The sequence below is a fragment of the Hemitrygon akajei genome, chromosome 4 (assembly GCF_048418815.1).
Source record: "Hemitrygon akajei chromosome 4, sHemAka1.3, whole genome shotgun sequence".
NCBI classification, from domain to species: domain Eukaryota; kingdom Metazoa; phylum Chordata; class Chondrichthyes; order Myliobatiformes; family Dasyatidae; genus Hemitrygon; species Hemitrygon akajei.
The window spans coordinates 198185251-198204738 of NC_133127.1; the positions used below are offsets into that span (position 1 = coordinate 198185251).

The window sequence follows — 19488 nt, forward strand, 5'->3', positions numbered from 1 at the left end:
ACATTACCCCGTGTGTGCCGGCTGAATTCAGCATTTTCTATGTAAAACATTACCCCACGTGTGCCGGCTGAATTCAGCATTTTCTGTGTAAAACATTACCCCGTGTGTGCCGGCTGAATTCAGCATTTTCTATGTAAAACATTACCCCGTGTGTGCCGGCTGAATTCAGCATTTTCTATGTAAAACATTACCCCATGTGTGCCGGCTGAATTCAGCATTTTCTGTGTAAAACATTACCCCATGTGTGCCGGATGAATTCAGCATTTTCTATGTAAAACATTACCCCATGTGTGCCGGCTGAATTCAGCATTTTCTGTGTAAAACATTACCCCGTGTGTGCCGGCTGAATTCAGCATTTTCTATGTAAAACATTACCCCACGTGTGCCGGCTGAATTCAGCATTTTCTGTGTAAAACATTACCCCGTGTGTGCCGGCTGAATTCAGCATTTTCTATGTAAAACATTACCCCACGTGTGCCGGCTGAATTCAGCATTTTCTATGTAAAACATTACCCCGTGTGTGCTGGCTAAATTCAGCATTTTCTATGTAAAACATTACCCCGTGTGTGCTGGCTAAATTCAGCATTTTCTATGTAAAACATTACCCCGTGTGTGCGGGCTGAATTCAGCATTTTCTATGTAAAACATTACCCCGTGTGTGCTGGCTAAATTCAGCATTTTCTATGTAAAACATTACCCCATGTGTGCCAGCTGAATTCAGCATTTTCTATGTAAAACATTACCCCATGTGTGCCGGCTGAATTCAGCATTTTCTATGTAAAACATTACCCCGTGTGTGCCGGCTGAATTCAGCATTTTCTATGTAAAACATTACCCCGTGTGTGCCGGCTGAATTCAGCATTTTCTGTGTAAAACATTACCCCATGTGTGCCGGATGAATTCAGCATTTTCTATGTAAAACATTACCCCGTGTGTGCCGGCTGAATTCAGCATTTTCTGTGTAAAACATTACCCCATGTGTGCCGGCTGAATTCAGCATTTTCTGTGTAAAACATTACCCCATGTGTGCCGGCTGAATTCAGCATTTTCTATGTAAAACATTACCCCCTGTGTGCCGGCTGAATTCAGCATTTTCTGTGTAAAACATTACCCCATGTGTGCCGGCTGAATTCAGCATTTTCTATGTAAAACATTACCCCATGTGTGCCGGCTGAATTCAGCATTTTCTATGTAAAACATTACCCCATGTGTGCCGGCTGAATTCAGCATTTTCTATGTAAAACATTACCCCATGTGTGCCAGCTGAATTCAGCATTTTCTATGTAAAACATTACCCCATGTGTGCCAGCTGAATTCAGCATTTTCAATGTAAAACATTACCCCATGTGTGCCGGCTGAATTCAGCATTTTCTGTGTAAAACATTACCCCATGTGTGCCGGCTGAATTCAGCATTTTCTATGTAAAACATTACCCCATGTGTGCCGGCTGAATTCAGCATTTTCTGTGTAAAACATTACCCCATGTGTGCCGGCTGAATTCAGCATTTTCTGTGTAACTATATCTTGGATTTCAGGTCACCGTTGTTGCCGAGTCTCCAGTTCCTGCTGCAGTCATGAATGAGGTCATGCAACTGGCGACTGTGGGCCGTCCTTTCCAGTTGGGAATGCTGTACGACTGCCGGTCAGACACTCTGATCCCAGGTACTGGAATACAATCATATCAATCAGTAGAGGTCAATACAGGGCAGTTGATTCCAGTTACCAATCTCAGGATAGTCACCAGACTCTCTGGTTATGTAAAGGAATACGGGTAGTCTGGGGAAAACATCCTGAATTGTGGCATGGCCGATTTCAACATCATTCAGAACCGCTTAACAAAAACAGATTGGTAACAGCCACTTGCAGGTAAGTCTCCATCTGACAAGTCTCCACTAGGCAAGGAGGTGAGGAGTGATGTAGATGAGGAAGGGAACATGTCAGACAAGGAACAGGCAATGGTTTAATGTGGCAGTTTGACTGCTTGTGGCCTTGTGTTACGTGTCACTCATAAGGTCCATATGCTCCATGCAGTTGAACCTCATCAGCAGCTGATAGCAATTCCACAGAGACTTTTCCCTGAGAACAACCATCCTCAATTGCTGTGAAATGATATTCTTTCTCCCATAAGGCTAGCAGTGGGGATATTCACTGATAATGTGCATTGTTCAAATCCATTGCAACTGCACAGCATACAGACAGACCATGTCTACACACAGCAAGACCTGGACAACGTTCAGGCACAAGCTGACATTGCCAATGACATTCCCGCCACAGAAGGGTGGAACTGGAATCGGGTTTTGGACCAGGTGGTGAGGAAGTGTGATGCCAGCTGTCTCCGGGGTGAGGGGAAATGTTCTGGCATGAGAAGTAACCTGTTGTAAACCAGTGAAATATTTAGTTCAGTAGGTGCAAAGCATTGTACACTCAGTACAAAGTACATCCAGAGCAGAGAGATGATTGGCTCAATACAAACACAAGAGACTCTGCAGATGCTGGTGTGCTGATCCACTAAATTAACATTATCCACACTGTCGACTTACACACTTTAGCTCAATTTAATGACTGTTATTGCTGTTTTATCCCTCAGGCATCACACTGTGGGATTTACAGACACTCCAAAGCAACATCAGCTCTCGCGATCAGCCCAGCACTGAGTTTCACATCATTACATCAGACAGCATGGATGAGAAATGCTCTGCACTTAACGTGTCGGGTTCGATGAAAGCAAGTCTCTTGTGTGGGCTCGTGGAAGTGAAAGGGTGTGCAAAATATCTCAGTGACACAAAGGAATCAAAGCCACAAGCACGAGTTACCATTCAGTACAAAACAACCACCCGGTTTGAACAACTGACCATGAGCCATTTAGGGGGACAGAATATCACCTATCCGAGTGTGTTTGACGAGGGCTCAGCCACCCATGTCATCACAGCAGTGCTGTATGGAGCCCAGGCTTTTTTTGTGTTTGATCAAATGGTTTCCTCAGCAGAGAAATTGCAGGATATCCAGGGTAAAATGGAGACGACCATTAAACATCTCCCTAACATTGCCATTGAGGGTGAGGGCTCCTTAAAAATGACAGAAGAACAAAAATCAAATGTGGAGAAATTTAACTGCACCTTTTATGGGGATTTCTCCCTGAACAGCAACCCCACCACATTCCAAGATGCCATCAGTACCTATGCAAGACTCCCAAGCTTACTGGGACCAGGTGGGGAGCATGCGATGCCCATGACAGTCTGGCTTTACCCTCTCAGTAAACTAGACTCAAAAGCTGCTCAGCTGGTGAGAGAGGTAAATGTGGGATTGATCAGTCGCTGCCAGCGTGTCCTGGAACAGCTCGGAGAGGCAGTGATGAGATGCAATGATATGGAGAAAGACAGAGCTGCCATTCAGTTTCCCGAGGTCAGGGACAGGATAGTGAAATTCCGAGAGTTGTGTCAGGAATACAAACTAGTTTTCCAGCAGAATTTAGCGAGAGATCTTCCAATCATCCGGGGAGGTAGGGGTGGGGAAGAGTTACTCATGGATATACTGAAAAACAAGGAAGATTCACCATTCCGACACCAGTCACTGATCACATGGCTGGATGACAAGGAAAGAGAGATGAAGTTAGTGGGACATTATCTCAGGATATTCGATGATGTACCTTCTGTGAAAATAGTGAGTGAGTTGGAGGATGAATTGATGGATCATGCAATGGACTATGTGGTTTGCTTCACCTTTACAACATTGCATCAGGAGGATGTCTATCTGTCAGAGACCACCAATTACCTCTAATCTCACACAGCTCCGAAGATACAGGCACCAACTCCTGCTGATGGAGACAGTGTAACACAACACAGTGAGCAGTGGTTTCACTCAGAGATTGTAAAACGAAAGATGAAGGTACAATCTCAGTTATTCCTGGATTTTGCCAAGGCCAACTCATCAGATAGGAACATAAAGTTCCTTGTTGCTTCTGTGAAAGATGACAACCAGATAGGAACATCTATTTACTTGTACGAGGGTGCATGTATAAAGAACCAATGCTTTGAACCCCTATCACAGCCCCAGAGACCTGTGGCTGCTGGAACAATACATGACAGTGTGACACTGCAGTTACACCCTCCTAGATATGGTACGGGTGAGATTGTGGGCTACAAGAGAGAGTACAAAGGTACCCAGCAGGTAGAATGGACAACTCTGGATACACAAGGTAAATCCGAGTCTTTTACAATATCTGTGTTACAGCCACATCAGGAATATCATTTCCAATACCGAGCTGTGACCAGGGTAGGGGTTAGTAAGGCCAGTGATAGTTCTACACAGTTCACACTTCCTACAAGTTCACCTGGTAAACCGATCTTCCAGGATTGTTCACCAATTGCAACACTGTCCTGGGATAGCCCAAGTCATACTGGAGCTGGTGTTGAAATAGTTCAGTACAGGATTGAATATAGAGAAGAAACATCAGTTACGTCAAACACAGAGGCTCGATCATGGACGGAAGTAAAGACAGCAGACAGTGTATGTCACTATAACTTAACGGGATTGAAACCTCAAACAGATTACAGAGTCCAGGTGTCTGCTGACTGTGGAGAAGCAGGTTCCAGTGTACCAAGTGAAGAGGTTTTAATAAAAATCGGAGAAGTAACAAAGGGAATACACCAGAAACGTCGCACAGAAGGACGATTAATATCTCCAGGAAACCCTTCCATTTACATGCTGAACCTGCAGAAGGAGGTATTTGGTAAGTCCAAACACCTTGTGAATTGCTCCTTTGGAAAACCCGGCATAAACCACACCATGAAGACAATTATGGTTCTGGGAGCAACAGGGTCAGGAAAGACGACCCTTATCAATGGGATGATCAATTACATATTGGGTGTGGAATGGGGTGACAACTTCAGATACATGTTAACACAGGAAGAGACTGGAAGGTCTCAGGCTGAAAGTCAGACATCCACCATCACTGCCTACAAACTACACCATCAGGTGGGATTTAACATCGATTACTCACTGGCTATCATTGATACACCAGGATTCGGAGATACCAGGGGGATAAGCCGAGATAAAGAGATTACTTACAACATTCGAGAGTTTTTCTCTTCCCTACAGGGGGTTGATCAGATTGATGCTGTGTGTTTTGTTACGCAAACATCTTTGGCTCGCCTGACTCAGACACAGAAATATATCTTTGATTCAATTCTTTCTATTTTTGGCAAAGATATTGCAGAGAACATTCTGATTCTGGTGACTTTTGCAGATGGAAAACGCACCCCTCCCCCACCCCCGTTCTGGAGGCTTTGAAGGTAGCTGAGGTACCATGTCCCAAGGATAAAAGTGGGGCTCCAGTTCACTTCGTTTAACAATTCCGTTGTATTTGCCCAGCGTCCAGCCTCTGGAAACGCTACCAACAACGGAGCGGATGACAGCAGTGAAGAGGAAGACGATGATAACTTTGATGCGATGTTCTGGAAGATGGGAATTAACAGTATGAAGAAATTCTTTAGAGCTCTTGACACAATAGTACCAAGAAGTTTAGTTTTGACCAGAAGGTTTTGAGGGAACGTAAGCAGCTGGAAGCTGCAGTGAAGGGATTGCAGGATCAGATCCAAGTTGGGCTGACCAAACTGGAGGAACTAAAGAAAATCAAACAGGTTCTGGAGCAGCATCAGAACAAGCTGGATGAAAATAAAGACTTTGAGTTTGAAGCTTATGTCACACGTACAGAAAAGAAGGATCTTGGACCTAATGCTTTGACAGTAAACGTCTGTAAGAAATGTGAATTTACTTGCCACGATCCCTGTATTTACGCTGTGTATATTTTTAAATATTGGTGTGTAGCAATGGATATTTGGGGAAATTGCAGTCTGTCCTGGTAAGTGTAGCGTGTTCCATCACTCAAGGGAAAAGTACAAGTATGTCCAGGTGACAAAAAAGGAGAAGAGGACACTGGGTGATGTAAAAGAAAAGTATGAGAAAGCCTATGGTGAGAAGATGTCACAGGAGAAGATCATGGAGAAGCTTCAGCAGGAGTTTGAGGGGGTTCAGAATTCAGTGCTGGAGTTGATTATCCAATTATCCGAGAGCAATAGAAGACTTGAAGAAGTAGCTCTGAGATCAAACCCGTTATCCACGCCAGCTTACATTGACCTCTTGATTCAGTCTGAGAAAGACGAAGGAAAACCAGGCTGCCTGGACCGAATTCAGTTTCTGACGATGGTCAAGAAACAGGCCGAGCTATTGGAGAGTTCATCAACAGGAAGCAGCTATCAGGGGATAAGAAGCAAAATCCAGTGACAGGAAAAAAAGGTGTTCAACCATTGTTCAAAAAAAATTTTTCTAAATTTTCTGACTGGGTGGTTAGTGATAAATAAGTGGCAATCAGTTCAGCTTTTCCCAATTTGGGGAGCCAAAGTTTCACCCAGCTGATGAACCATCTGCTGATTCTAATTCACCTCCATTCTCCTCTCCCATCTGCCCTCAGAGTTTGACAGTACATCTTCCATTCTCATGCTGACCTCCTTTAACAGATGGGTGGGGCACTCACATTCAGTCATCACCAATGGCTCCTCATCCCAACCCTAGCCCAGAGAACCTATCACCATCATAACCTTTTCTCCATCTGTGTCCCTTCCCTTAGAAACCAATGGGAAACACAGAGGTCATTTCCTTTGTCTCAGACTATCCCCACCTCGTCCCTCAGTGCCCACTCTCTCTGTCCTGTTGGATCACACATTACTCCACCATGCTGGATGAAGTGAAACTTCCTCCCAGCTCATGGTTTTGTCCCGGCCCCTGTCAGAATCCGGTCCACGGGATGGTGGGAGGGAATGGATGGGTTCCATGAAACTTAAAGCAAAAAAAAAGACAAAATTGGGAAAGGAAGGGCAATATTTTCCATCTATTGTCAAAGATGCCAAGGTTTATCTCACTGACACAAATGCTGGCTTGCAAATCAACCCATTTCCCTGATATTCCCTGACATCTACTCCCAGTCAAATGCCAATCCACCCACTCATTCTCTTGAAAAGGAAAGTGAGATGTTGAAAATGTAAAATGAAAACAGAAAATGTTGGACCCACTCAGTGGGTCAGATGACATCTGGTGAGAGCAAAACAGTTAATGTTTCAGATCCGTGACCTTTATCGGAAACTTCAGAGGCATTTGTTTGGAATATCTCAACATTAGAGCAAATGAAACACAGATGGTTCCTTCACAGATGCTGCCTGACCAGCTGAGTTCTTCCTGCACTTCCTGTATTGACGTTAATTCTTCCTTCAAACACCTACACTGGGAGTGGGGTGAGAGGGAAGAGACTGGAGAGACTTACAGTAACCAATTTACCTCCTGACTGTAATATAATCTAAAGGCATGAGGTTCAGAAGCACGAGTGTTTGGGGTACAGATACTTCAATAGTTGGAATCTGTGGTCAGAATCAAACAAATTGAATTTAATTCTTCCTTCAAACACCTATGCTGGGTTGTGGGGGGGAGGGGAGGAAAATTGACAGTAACCAATTAACCTTCTGACCTGCAATATAGTGTAAAGGACATGAATCTAAAAGAGTTTCAGGAGCACAAGCATTTGGGTATAGATGCTTCAGGAATTGGAACTGGTAGATCCAGTTTTACTGAAGGCTCAGAATAAACCTTGTCACAAAAACCTGCAGATGCTGAGAATCTGAAACAAAGTGACATTGAAACAATTCACACCAGAAAGACGATACCTTGAAATCAGCCACAGGAGATGCAAGATTGAGCAGTGAGGAGAGCAGTACTCAGAGATGCACTCCAAGGAAAGCTCTGTTCCTGCAGCTCCCACTAACCCAACAGGGTAACTGGACTTTGACCAACAGCCTTTGTGCTCAGGAAAGCTATGAATATTAATAAATGTGGGAAATTCCTGGGAATGGTGGGTTTACTTCTGAAACCATCGACAGGACAGAACATCTCCATTCAGTCCCATCTATCTCTCGATCCCAGCTGTGGCCTTGACAACCTGTGCTTGAAGGAAGGAACTGTTCCCACAAGATTTATTATTGACTTCAGAGACACCACCAAGGACTCTGAGCTTGTTGCAGGGAGATTCTATTCAGAATGGAGAACGTTGGTGCCTCCAAGTCTATCTGAGTGATTCAGTCATTCCCCTTCGATGCTCAATGTCCTGTCTCAGCCTCTGAACCTCTCCACAACCACAATGAGCCCCACATGTTGATGTCCTCTTTATTTTCTGTCTGGGGTTTGCTTTACCTTCATCCTCTAACATTCCTTTGGAAAGATGGAAGGAAGGCTCGTCCCACAAGGTAAACTGGAAACATTTGCAACACTGAGTACCTCAGGGCAAGTTCCAGAGGACGTATCAACCTCACCAGGACTCGGTGAGTGTGGCAAAAGTGACGGTAACCCAGAGGAACTCCTCACCTCACAGACACATTTCACTTTGAGGTCACCATCACAATGAGATGGACAAATGAAATGGGCAAGAGGTCTCAGCTCCCTCCTACCCACTCCCTGTTCTCACCACTGACAGAACAGCACCTCTGACTCCTGGGCACCGTCATCAGATGAATGATGAGATAATTCTCATAGATAATCTCTATGTGGAATCTGCCTCAGAGGGAAGGACAACAGAAGTCCCCACGTGCTCTCCAGAAACATTCACAAGAGAGCCTTTAAGGGACCAGACATCAATATACAGCTGGGTGGCAAGTCATTGGAATGAGATTCGATTTAGAGCAGGTTTCACTGGGACGTTTACAAAGGAGCCGGGAAATAATGAAAATGAAATAGGAAATTGTGGGATCATCTGGGCTGCTCTTGTATAGACTCGATGGACTGAAAGGTCTTTCCCTGTACTCTGACACTCTGTATTCTCAATCTCTGTATATTATTTCACCCAGTAGTGAGTCTCCAATTCCATGTTTATCCCCTCTGTGAGGCTTTGTTCTGCTTCGGGTGGATGGGCATTAAATGACTGATGAGATGCACATCCTGACCAATGGCTCACATGGAAACGAGGCAAACGTCTGTATCCAAACGTGTGACGGGAGTGAGGGTCACCTCACCACCCCTCACTGCACTGTTGTGGCACCTGCCTAAGACACTCATTACCCCACCAGAGAGAGCACAACTCTGCCCTCAAACCCATTCACATAACGGCCTGCAGGGCAGCAAGAAAATTGCTTTGTATCATCTTTATCCAACATAGTCAGTCAGTAGAGAAACAGGCCCTTCTCTGTGTCCATGCTAGCCAGTTAGTACAACCTGCATTGATCTCATTACACAGCAGTCTGTCTGTAGCCGTCTATACCTTCCCATTCAAGTATTTGAAGTGCTGATCTAAATACAGTATGTTTTAAGTGTGAGATTCTCTGCCTTCAGCAGTGTGTTCCAGATTCCAACCACCCTCTGGGTCAAAAGGTTTTTCCTCAGATCCACTCTAAATCTTCTACTCCTTACCTTAACCACAAGCCGTCTCATTCAGGAGAGTGTTTTCAGGAAAGATTTATAATACCTCTTGCTGCCCTCAACATATTGCGTAACTCTATCAGCTGCCCTCTGAGCTTTGTGTTGTCCAAGGAAAGCAAAGACTCTGCGGTCTCTCCTCAAGTTCCAACAACCTGGAGACCCCACTCTGCTCTCTGCAGTCCGGTCACATCATCCCTGCAGTGTGGCAGCCAGGACAGTGCGCAATACTCCAGCTGCTCATGACAAATGGTTTATCAACTGTCCTGTAACCACTCTTCCCTGATAATCTCCGACATGGAGTGTGAAGGCAAGAACCCCCTTTGTCTTCTGCACTGTCACAGCCTTTAGAGATCCTTGAACTTGTACACCAAGGTCTTACTGTTTCTCAACAATGCCTTGCATGCTACATTCTTTGTGTACTTATTCGTAATCCCAAAATACATCACCTCGCTCTATCTGGAGCAAATTCCACCTGCCCTCCCTCTGCCCATCTCACCAACTGTTCAATATTATCAATAATCCTAAAGACTAACCTGCTCTCCATCAGCTAGTCACAGACTTCCAATCAGAAACACAATCTCACAACATCACACTTTCCCTTCTCTTAACAAATTTTGGAATCAATTTGCTCTGGACCCCACGGGCTATCATCTTTTCAGTTCTTTCCCTCATGTGGCCTTGTCCAAGACTACAGCTATCAAATCAGTACATTTGTTACCCCTTCAAAACATTCAATCAAATTGGTCAAGGGAGATCTCCTCTCCACACGTTTCTTTGACAATCTGTAACTAATTACTGACTATGCAAATGTAAATGAAACCTATTCGTTAGCACCCCTCCCCCACCATAGCATACCAACTTCTGAGATAAGACTGGTTTATCCCTGCTACCCTTCCTGAGCAAAGCTATCACATTTGCTGTCCTGTCCTCTGCCAATCTTCTACCTCTTTAACCAATCCTCCGGATCTCTTGACCTCTGGGTTCCCTTGCATTTACTGCCCTGACCTTTCACATTTCTGGGAACACCTCGTCCCTGAACAGCAACTATTCCAGTTTAACGTGATGCTCACACGTCAGATTTCAGACTGATCACCTGGAACCCACTGGAGTCTGATGAATATCCCATCCCAACAGCATGAGCACAGTGATACATCAGCTGAACCAAACGTTATCCATTCTGACGTGTTCTACAACTTACCACAGCACCATTCTATAGTAAGTCCGTTACCATTCTGATGGACTTTTACTGCTGTACCATTGAGAGCATACTCACCAACTGCATCTCAGTGTGGTACGGCAATTGTCCCGTATCGGACCACAAAGCACTCCAGCATGTGGTGAAAACTGCCCAGCGGATTATTGGCACCCAATTGCCCACCATTGAGAACATCTACCATAAATGCTGCCTGGGCAGGGCGAAAAGCATTAACAAGGATACATCTCACCTTTAACCATGGACTTTTTACTCTCCTGCCATCCAGTAGGTGCTACAGGAGCCTCTGCTCCCGTTTCAGCAGGCACAGGAAGAGCTTCTTCCTTGAGGTTGTAACCCCGCTGAACCTCACATCACAGTGCTAAGCAGTATTGCACCCATATTGGACTGTCTCAGTACTTTTATATTTGTGTGCTATAGCACTTACTTTTTATTCACAGTTATTTTGTAAATAACACCATTCTTTGCATTTCTGGTTAGATGCTAACTGCATTTCATTGGCTTTGTATCTGTACTCGGCACAATGACAATAAAGTTGAATCTAATCTAATCTAATTCTTCTGATGAAATTACATTGTTATACTGCATGGTGAATTATGCAAACCTGACAGACACTGTATTGTTAAAAATATTTCACTTACTGAAATCACGGCAAATTTGAAAATTTCTGGTTTCTGCTCGCCCCTTTTCTTTATTGCTATTTTGGTGTTTTTGACTAGGACAGGCTGCAGATAATGAACAACACAGTGGTAGACTGAACTGAACTGAATATGTCTGAATTCTTTCAATTTTGTGTTTATATTCTGTGCTCCCCGCTCGCTTTTTTGCCATTCACGCGATTTGGTTTTTTCACCGGGGGGGGGGGTGAATGGGTTTGACGTTTTTCTTTGAAAGGGTTCCGTGGTTTTCTTTGTTTCATGGCTGTTTGTGGGAAGATGAATCTCAGCGGTTTATACTATATTCATAGTTTGATATAAATGTCCATTAAATCTTGGAAATCTTGAATTAAACTTCAATTAAACTTTATAGTTGTCCTAAGATTGTTTAATGAATGGCGTTTGCAAACTTTGAGCAATTTCTGGGGAAGACAACGTCTTTTCCTGGGAGAGATATCCACATTCACCAGAGGTTGCAGTGACTTTTCAAACTTGAGGAATGCTTTCACTGTTCCTCAAAGCTGCGCAGGTGCACAGCCACGCAGTAACTGAAATGCTCCCGTGCTCACAGCTTTTGTTGTCACGCAGCGAGAAAAAGATTACAAAACATGAAATATTTTCTTTGTTGAACTGTATTTGATTATACCCTTCAATTCATAAAAAGAAATCAAAAGTATCTGATTTTTCAAAAACGATATTTAAAGTGCAGTTTTATGAACTTGCACTTTTAAAGTTTTAAAAGCTTTGTGCAGTTTAAAAGCCGTGTAAAAATTTCCCACACAGAGCGACGGTTGGTCCGTGTAGTTGTAAAAAATAATTGGAGGGAACGTCGGTGTCTGCATATGAAAACAAGTAGTTACGAATGTTGCTTGTAGTTTGTCCCTTGATAGGAGTTACAAACCACACTGAATAAAAACTCTGCTTAGGACCATTTTGATGACCAGATGCCACTGTCCTGCCCAATGCAAATTGAGAGAGGTCTAACATTGTGATATTGGGCTGCCGGGGTGGGATTGGAAGCAGATACAACGGTGGCATTTCAAAGGCTGTTGGATAGACACGTCAATAGGTAGGAAATGGAGTGAGACTGATCACCGTGAGACCCGTTCTACAGCCTGTGCTTTACTGTTCTCTGAACCAGATGCACCCCTCTGCTTCCTCAGCACAACTTCACTCCAGTTCACCTCACAGGTCAGAGTCATAGAGCACTACAGCACAGAAACAGGCCCTTCAGCCCATCTACTCTTTGCCTAACTGTTATTCTACCTCGTCCCATTGACCTGCACCTGGACGGAGGCCCTGCATTCCCTCATGTCCATTTACTATCCAAGCTTCTCTTAAATGTTGCAATCGAACCTGCATCCACCACATCGGCTGGCAGCCTGTTCCACACTGTTAACCCATGACCTCTAGTTCTAGTCTCATACAGCCTCAGTGAAAGAGCGTACTTGCATTTACCCTACCTATACCCCTCACAATCTCATATACCTCTATCAAGTCTCCAGTCATCTCCTACAGTCCAGGAATAAGGTCCTAAACTACCACCCCTTCCCTCTAACTCAGGTTCTCAATTCCCACCAACAGTCCTTTAATTGTCTTAAACGTTACCTCTGGATGACTCCTCCGCCTTCTGTTCTCAACAGAGTAGATTAGGAATGGACTATATAAACTGTCCAGGCACTCGACCCCTAATCATTCTGATGAATTCATGCCCTATCCAAAGCTGCTGTTTCATCTCTCCCCTTGTCCACTGCTGAACACTTCAAGCTGGGGAGTGCCCATCTTTGCACATCCGCAGCAGGAGTTTGTTCATTTTGTGTTCTTGTGTGGTCGTCTTGAGATGAAATGAAAGTTCCAGATGCTGGAAATCCAAAATAAAAACAGACAATTCTGGAAATATTCAACAGGTCAGGCAGCTGATATAGAGAGAGAATCAGTTCTGATGAAGAGTCACAGACCTGAGATTTCGAGCAATTGCAGTTGCTCGTCATCCTTTCAAGAGATCTCCCTTTATGTTCAACCTCAGGAAAGTGATGTCATTGCCCAGTAGTATATCCAGAATGGCCTCTCCTCTAGTCAGACTGTCCTCATACTGGGTCAGGAATCCATCCTGGACACACCCAGCAAATTCTGACCCATCTAAACACTTTTCACGAAGGAGATACCAATCAATATTAGAAAGCTGAAGTCACTCATTTGTCTGTGAAATTGCAGAGATGGGCCAAGTAGTCAATATTATAAAAAGACACACGAGCAGCAGGATATTGGAAATATAAGATCTTAAGACACAAACTAACGGAGATGGGAGTAGACTCTCACATGGTGGATTGGATAGTGGACTACTTGACAGATAGACCTCAGTATGTGCGGTTGGGAGACTGTAGGTCTGACACGGTGGTCAGCAGCACAGGAGCGCCGCAGGGAACCGTACTCTCTCCGGTCCTATTCACCCTGTACACATCAGACTTCCAATATAACTCGGAGTCCTGCCATGTGCAGAAGTTCGCTGATGACACGGCCATAGTGGGGTGTGTCAGGAATGGACAGGAGGAGGAGTATAGGAAACTGATACAGGACTTTGTGATATGGTGCAACTCAAACTACCTGCGTCTCAATATCACCAAGACCAAGGAGATGGTGGTGGACTTTAGGAGATCTAGGCCTCATATGGAGCCAGTGATCATTAATGGAGAATGTGTGGAGCAGGTTAAGACCTACAAGTATCTGGGAGTACAGTTAGACGAGAAGCTAGACTGGACTGCCAACACAGATGCCTTGTGCAGGAAGGCACAGAGTCGACTGTACTTCCTTAGAAGGTTGGCGTCATTCAATGTCTGTAGTGAGATGCTGAAGATGTTCTATAGGTCAGTTGTGGAGAGCGCCCTCTTCTTTGTGGTGGTGTGTTGGGGAGGAAGCATTAAGAAGAGGGACGCCTCACGTCTTAATAAGCTGGTAAGGAAGGCGGCCTCTGTCGTGGGCAAAGTACTGGAGAGTTTAACATCGGAAGCTGAGCGAAGGGCGCTGAGTAGGCTACGGTCAATTATGGATAACTCTGAACATCCTCTACATAGCACCATCCAGAGACAGAGAAGCAGTTTCAGCGACAGGTTACTATCGATGCAATGCTCCTCAGACAGGATGAAGAGGTCAATACTCCCCAATGCCATTAGGCTTTACAATTCTACCGCCAGGACTTAAGAACTTTTTAAAAGCTATTATTAATGCTTTTTGAGATAGTGATTTAGATGCATATCATATTTTTTACTGAGTTAAGTATTGTATGTAATTAGTTTTGCTACAACAAGTGTATGGGACATTGAAAAAAAGTTGAATTTCCCCATGGGGATGAATAAAGTATCTATCTATCTATCTATCTAACCTTTCAGCTTCCTCACCCTTCCCCTCAATGTCAGGGGATATCTCAAAACACAAGAGACTGCAAAATGCTGGATTCCAAAATTAACAACAAAAAAAGCTACTGAAGCAGATCTCTGGGGCAGTGAGATGTTCTACATTGTGGGTACTCCCTAGATTTGGACTGAAGGGACAGGGAGCAGAGCGGCAGGACTAAGCATTGAGGGAAAGTGCTGACAAGTGATAGGTGGATCCAGCTGAGGAGTTGATTGGTAGATGGAGTCAGGTGGGGGAGAGAAGGGAGGAAATAGTAACAGAGGCTGAAGGTGATAGGTGGAGAAAACAAAGGCAGAAAGAATCTGGAGTTGGATTAAAGAAACAGGAAAGTCAAGAGTGGAACCAGACAATGACGGGACAATGGGGAGATGGAAACACTGGTAGGAAGGGAGATCTTGCAGTGGAGAGAGATTGGGGCCTGTTATGAGGACTGTGTAGGTAATGGGCATCTGGGGTAAGTGGAAGAGGGGAAAGTGACAAGGGATGAGTGGGGTGGGGGGGTTGCAAAGGAAGAGAGTTTGTGAGAAAACACGATAGATGAGAGAACGGGAGAGAAAGGAAAACAGGGAGACGGGTTACACAAAATTGGAGAATTAATTGTTCAACAAACTATCCAGGTGAAATATGAAGTGTTACTCCTATGGTTTGCATGTGCTTGAACATTCTGAAGATTACTCTCCTCTGGCTATTCTGCAAAGCCAATGTCTACCACAGCGAATTTACTACCACATCTTGAATGCCAAGCGACTGAACCTTCTTGACCAGCGTCTAATCCAATTTACTACCACATCTTGAATGCCAAGCAACTGAACCTTCTTGACCAGCGTCTAATCCAATTTACTACCACATCTTGAATGCCAAGCGACTGAACCTTCTTGACCAACCTCCCATGCTTGTCAAAGGACTTGCTAAAGTCCATGTAGATAACATCCAATTACTTTCCTGGTAACTTCACTGAAAAGCACTATAGGATTAATTAGACACGACCTACCATGGACAAAGCCATCCTGTTCTATACTTAATCAGTCCCTGTCTATCCAAATGCTTAGAAAATGGGTCTTTAGAATACCTTATAATTTCCCCATTACTCACGTCAGGGTCATCAGCCTATAATTTCCTGACTTATTCTTAAACAACGCTGTAACATTAAATTTCCTCCAATCCTCTGGCACCTCGCCCGTGGCTAAGGATGTTTTAAATATCTCTGCTGGGCCCCTGCAATGGCCTCCGAGGAAACACCTTGTCAGGTCCTGGAGACGTATCCACCCTAATTTGCCTCAAGTCATCTAACATGAGGACCTCAATATCTCCCAAAAACCAAGGTTCCGTGAATCTATTATCCTTATTTTTTATTCTGACAGGAACATAGAAACTGTACTCTCAGAATTTCACATTCGAAGGCCTCTCATTTACCAAGTACACCTTTGCCTTTAAACAACCTGTCCCTATCTACACTTGCCAAATCCTTCCTGAAATCATCAAAATAGGACTTTCTCCAATTTAGAATTTCAACCCGAGGACCAGACCTATCCTTTTCCATAATTACTTCGATACTAATGGCATTATGATCACTGGGTGCAAAGTGTTTCCCTACACAAAACTTCTGTGACCTGCCCTGTCCCAAAGCCTCATTGGAGATCTAGCATCGAGCTGTCTCTAGTTGGGACTTCTGTGAAATGATTGAGGAAACCTCCTGAACAGATCTAACAAAGCCATTCCCATCCACCTCTTTTACAGTATGGGAGTCCCCGTCAATATGTGGAGATTTAATATCTCCTACTATCACAACCCTATGTTTCTTGTAACAATCTGCGATCTACAAGTGTGTTCCTCTAAATCCCGAGGACCGTTGAGTAGTCTACACATAAAGCCTCACCAGAAGAGCTCTTCAATCTGTCTTGACTGACACTAACGTGACACTTTCCCTGACTGGTAATGCCAACCTCCCCATTTAATCCCCCCCCCCAACTCTATCATGAGTAAAACAACAGAATCCAGGAACCTTGAGCTGCCAGTCCTGCCCATCCTGGAACCAAGTCTCACCAATGGCTACAATGTTGTAATTCCACCTGCTGATCCATGCCCTCGGCTCATCCGCCTTTCCTACAATAGTCCTCGCACTGAAATATACACAGCTCAAAATATCAGTCCACCATGCTCGACCTTTCAATTCTTGACTTCGTATGTGGGCTTAAGAACATCTTTCTCCACAAAAACTCCTCTATCTACTCTGGTGTTCTGGTTTCCATACCCTGCAACTCTAATTTAATGCACATCCCCCCCCCCCCCCCCCCACCACCGTGCAACACGAGCAAACCTTCCCGCTAGGATATTAGTCACCTTTGGGTTTAGGTGCAAACCATCCTTTCTGTACAGGTCCCACCTTCCCTGGAAGAGAGCTCAATGATGTAAAAATCTGAAGCCCTCCCTCCTGCACCAATTCCTTATCCACATGTTAAATTGTCTGATCTCACAAGCAGGTGACACATGTAGCAAACCTGAGATCACAACCCTAGAGGTCCTACCCTTTAACTTAGCACCTAATTCCCTGAACTCACTTTGTCACTCCTTCCCATGTCTTTGGTACTGATGTGGACCATGACCTTTGGCTACTCACCCTCCCACTTAAGAATACTGTGAATTCAAAGGTGTCCCTGACCCTGGCATCTGGGAATCTTGTTCACAGAACTTACCGGTACTTTCTGTTCCCCTAACCAATGAATCCCCTTCTCCCCTCTTCCCTTCTGAGCCACATAGCCAGACCCAGTGCCTCTGCTCCGCCTGATGGTCAACATGAGCTGAAGGACCAGTTTCCGTGCTCTGCTGTAACATTTGCATGAAGCATCACCCTTAAGAAGGAAAAACATCAGAGGAATATGAATTTAAACAACGCAAATCCCACATACTGTACCTCTGAAATGGTCAAAACCTTGGACATGTTCACAGATATTGATGCACCATCAATAACTCTCTGAGACGTGAGGCGAGATATTGGCTTTTATTGACTGGAAGAAAGAACAAGCAGCAATTGACCACCATACTACATCCTGGAGACTGAGGCCAGGGCTCAGGCCCCAATCGCCTTTATACCGGGGTCTGTGGGAGGAGCCACAGGAGCAGTCAGCAGGGATGGTGTGTCTAGACAGGTATATGTAGTTCACCACAATATGTGTGCAGATTCCAGAGGATGGTAGTGTTTGCTGTAAATGACAACACTTCACTCTGAATTGTATGGAATCCCAGAATGGACAGGGGCCACTGGTCACTTGTGTTTATGTCAGCTCTTTGAGAGTTCTCACACTCGATCCCATTTCCCTTTTTCATGGTGCGCATCGTGGCTTCGGATTGGTCAAAGTGTCAAATATTTGATTAGCTCTAAGGTTTAGTCACAGTCACAATCATTATGACGAAGTTTAGGACATTAGTGGGAATACTCTCACTGGGTAAGTGTCATAGTCATAGAAAAGTACAGCAATGGAACAGGTTTTCTGCCCATCTAGTCTGTGCTGAATCATTTAAACTGCCCACTCCCATAGACCTGCACTGGCAGCAGCCTCCTTACCCTTACATCCACTTATGCTGGCAGCTCATTCTACACTCTCACGACTCTCTGAGTGAAGAGATTTCTCTTCATGTTCCCCTTAAACTTTTCACCTTTCACCCTTAACCCATGACCGCTGGTTGTAGACCCAACCAACCTCAGTGGAAAAAGCCTGCTTGCATTTACCCTATCAATACCTCTCATAATTAGTATACCTCAATCAAATCTCCTCTCAATCTTCTATGTTCCATGGAATTGTCTAAACCTATTCAATCTTTCCTTATAACTCAGGTTGTCCAGATGCTGAGTGTGTGTCTTCAGGCTTCTGTACCTCCTACCTGATGGTAACAGTGAGAAAAGGGCATGCCCTGGGTGCTGTACGCTGCCTTTCCACTACAAGCCATGATAGACTTCCTCACTGTCCATTACACCCCCCAATCTTGGAGTCATACACAGATTGGTTGATCCAGTTAACCAGATTATCATCCATTCACTGATGACAAACCGCAACAGACACAGCACCAATCCCTGTGGCATTCCACTAGTTGCAGATCTCAAGTCAGAAAGGCAACCAACTACTACCACAAGAAAAGTGAGAAAAAAAAAAGAACCCCGGAGGGTACAACCCCGGAGGGTACATTGAGGGTACAACCCCGGAGCCATGCGGCAACCATCTACAAGAAAAGTGAGGAAAAAAAAGAACCCCGGAGGGTACATTGAGGGTACAACCCCAGAGCCATGCGTCATACAGAAAGCTTCTAAGAATAAACATCAAACCGCCAATAAGAAAGAAAGATATATCAAGAAAAAAATTACACTTAGATTGTGGAGGAAATCAATCAGTTAACTGAAATGACAATAACGAGCAAATGAGCCCCATTTCTTCTCAAAATCAAATAAAGGTTCAAAGGTTCGACTTCTAATTTTCTGCAAGCTAAGACACAGCATCACTTGAGAGAACCATTGTGACAAAGTAGGAGCTGATATATCCTTCCATTTCAACAAGATGGCCCTCCTAGCTATCAATGTAACAAACACAATAACATGTTGGTCAGACACAGAAATACCATGGATATTTTGAGGAATTATTCCAAAAAGTACAGTCAATTTATTAGGTTGTAAGTTGATTCTAAGTGCTTTAGTAATTGTCGAAAAGACTGACTTCCAAAACTGTTTTAATATAAAATATGACCAGAACATATGTGTCAGTGTGG

General features: G+C 44.3%; 1 protein-coding gene across 1 annotated transcript; it reads left to right on the forward strand.

Moving 5' to 3' along the window:
* Positions 1 to 1553: 1553 nt before the first annotated feature.
* Positions 1554 to 4029, forward strand: LOC140727110 (neoverrucotoxin subunit alpha-like). Its single transcript, XM_073044382.1, has 2 exons — positions 1554 to 1662; positions 2588 to 4029. The coding sequence occupies exons 1-2, from the start codon at positions 1575 to 1577 to the stop codon at positions 3775 to 3777; spliced, it is 1278 nt and encodes a 425-aa protein (XP_072900483.1). The 5' UTR covers positions 1554 to 1574; the 3' UTR covers positions 3778 to 4029.
* Positions 4030 to 19488: the final 15459 nt, after the last annotated feature.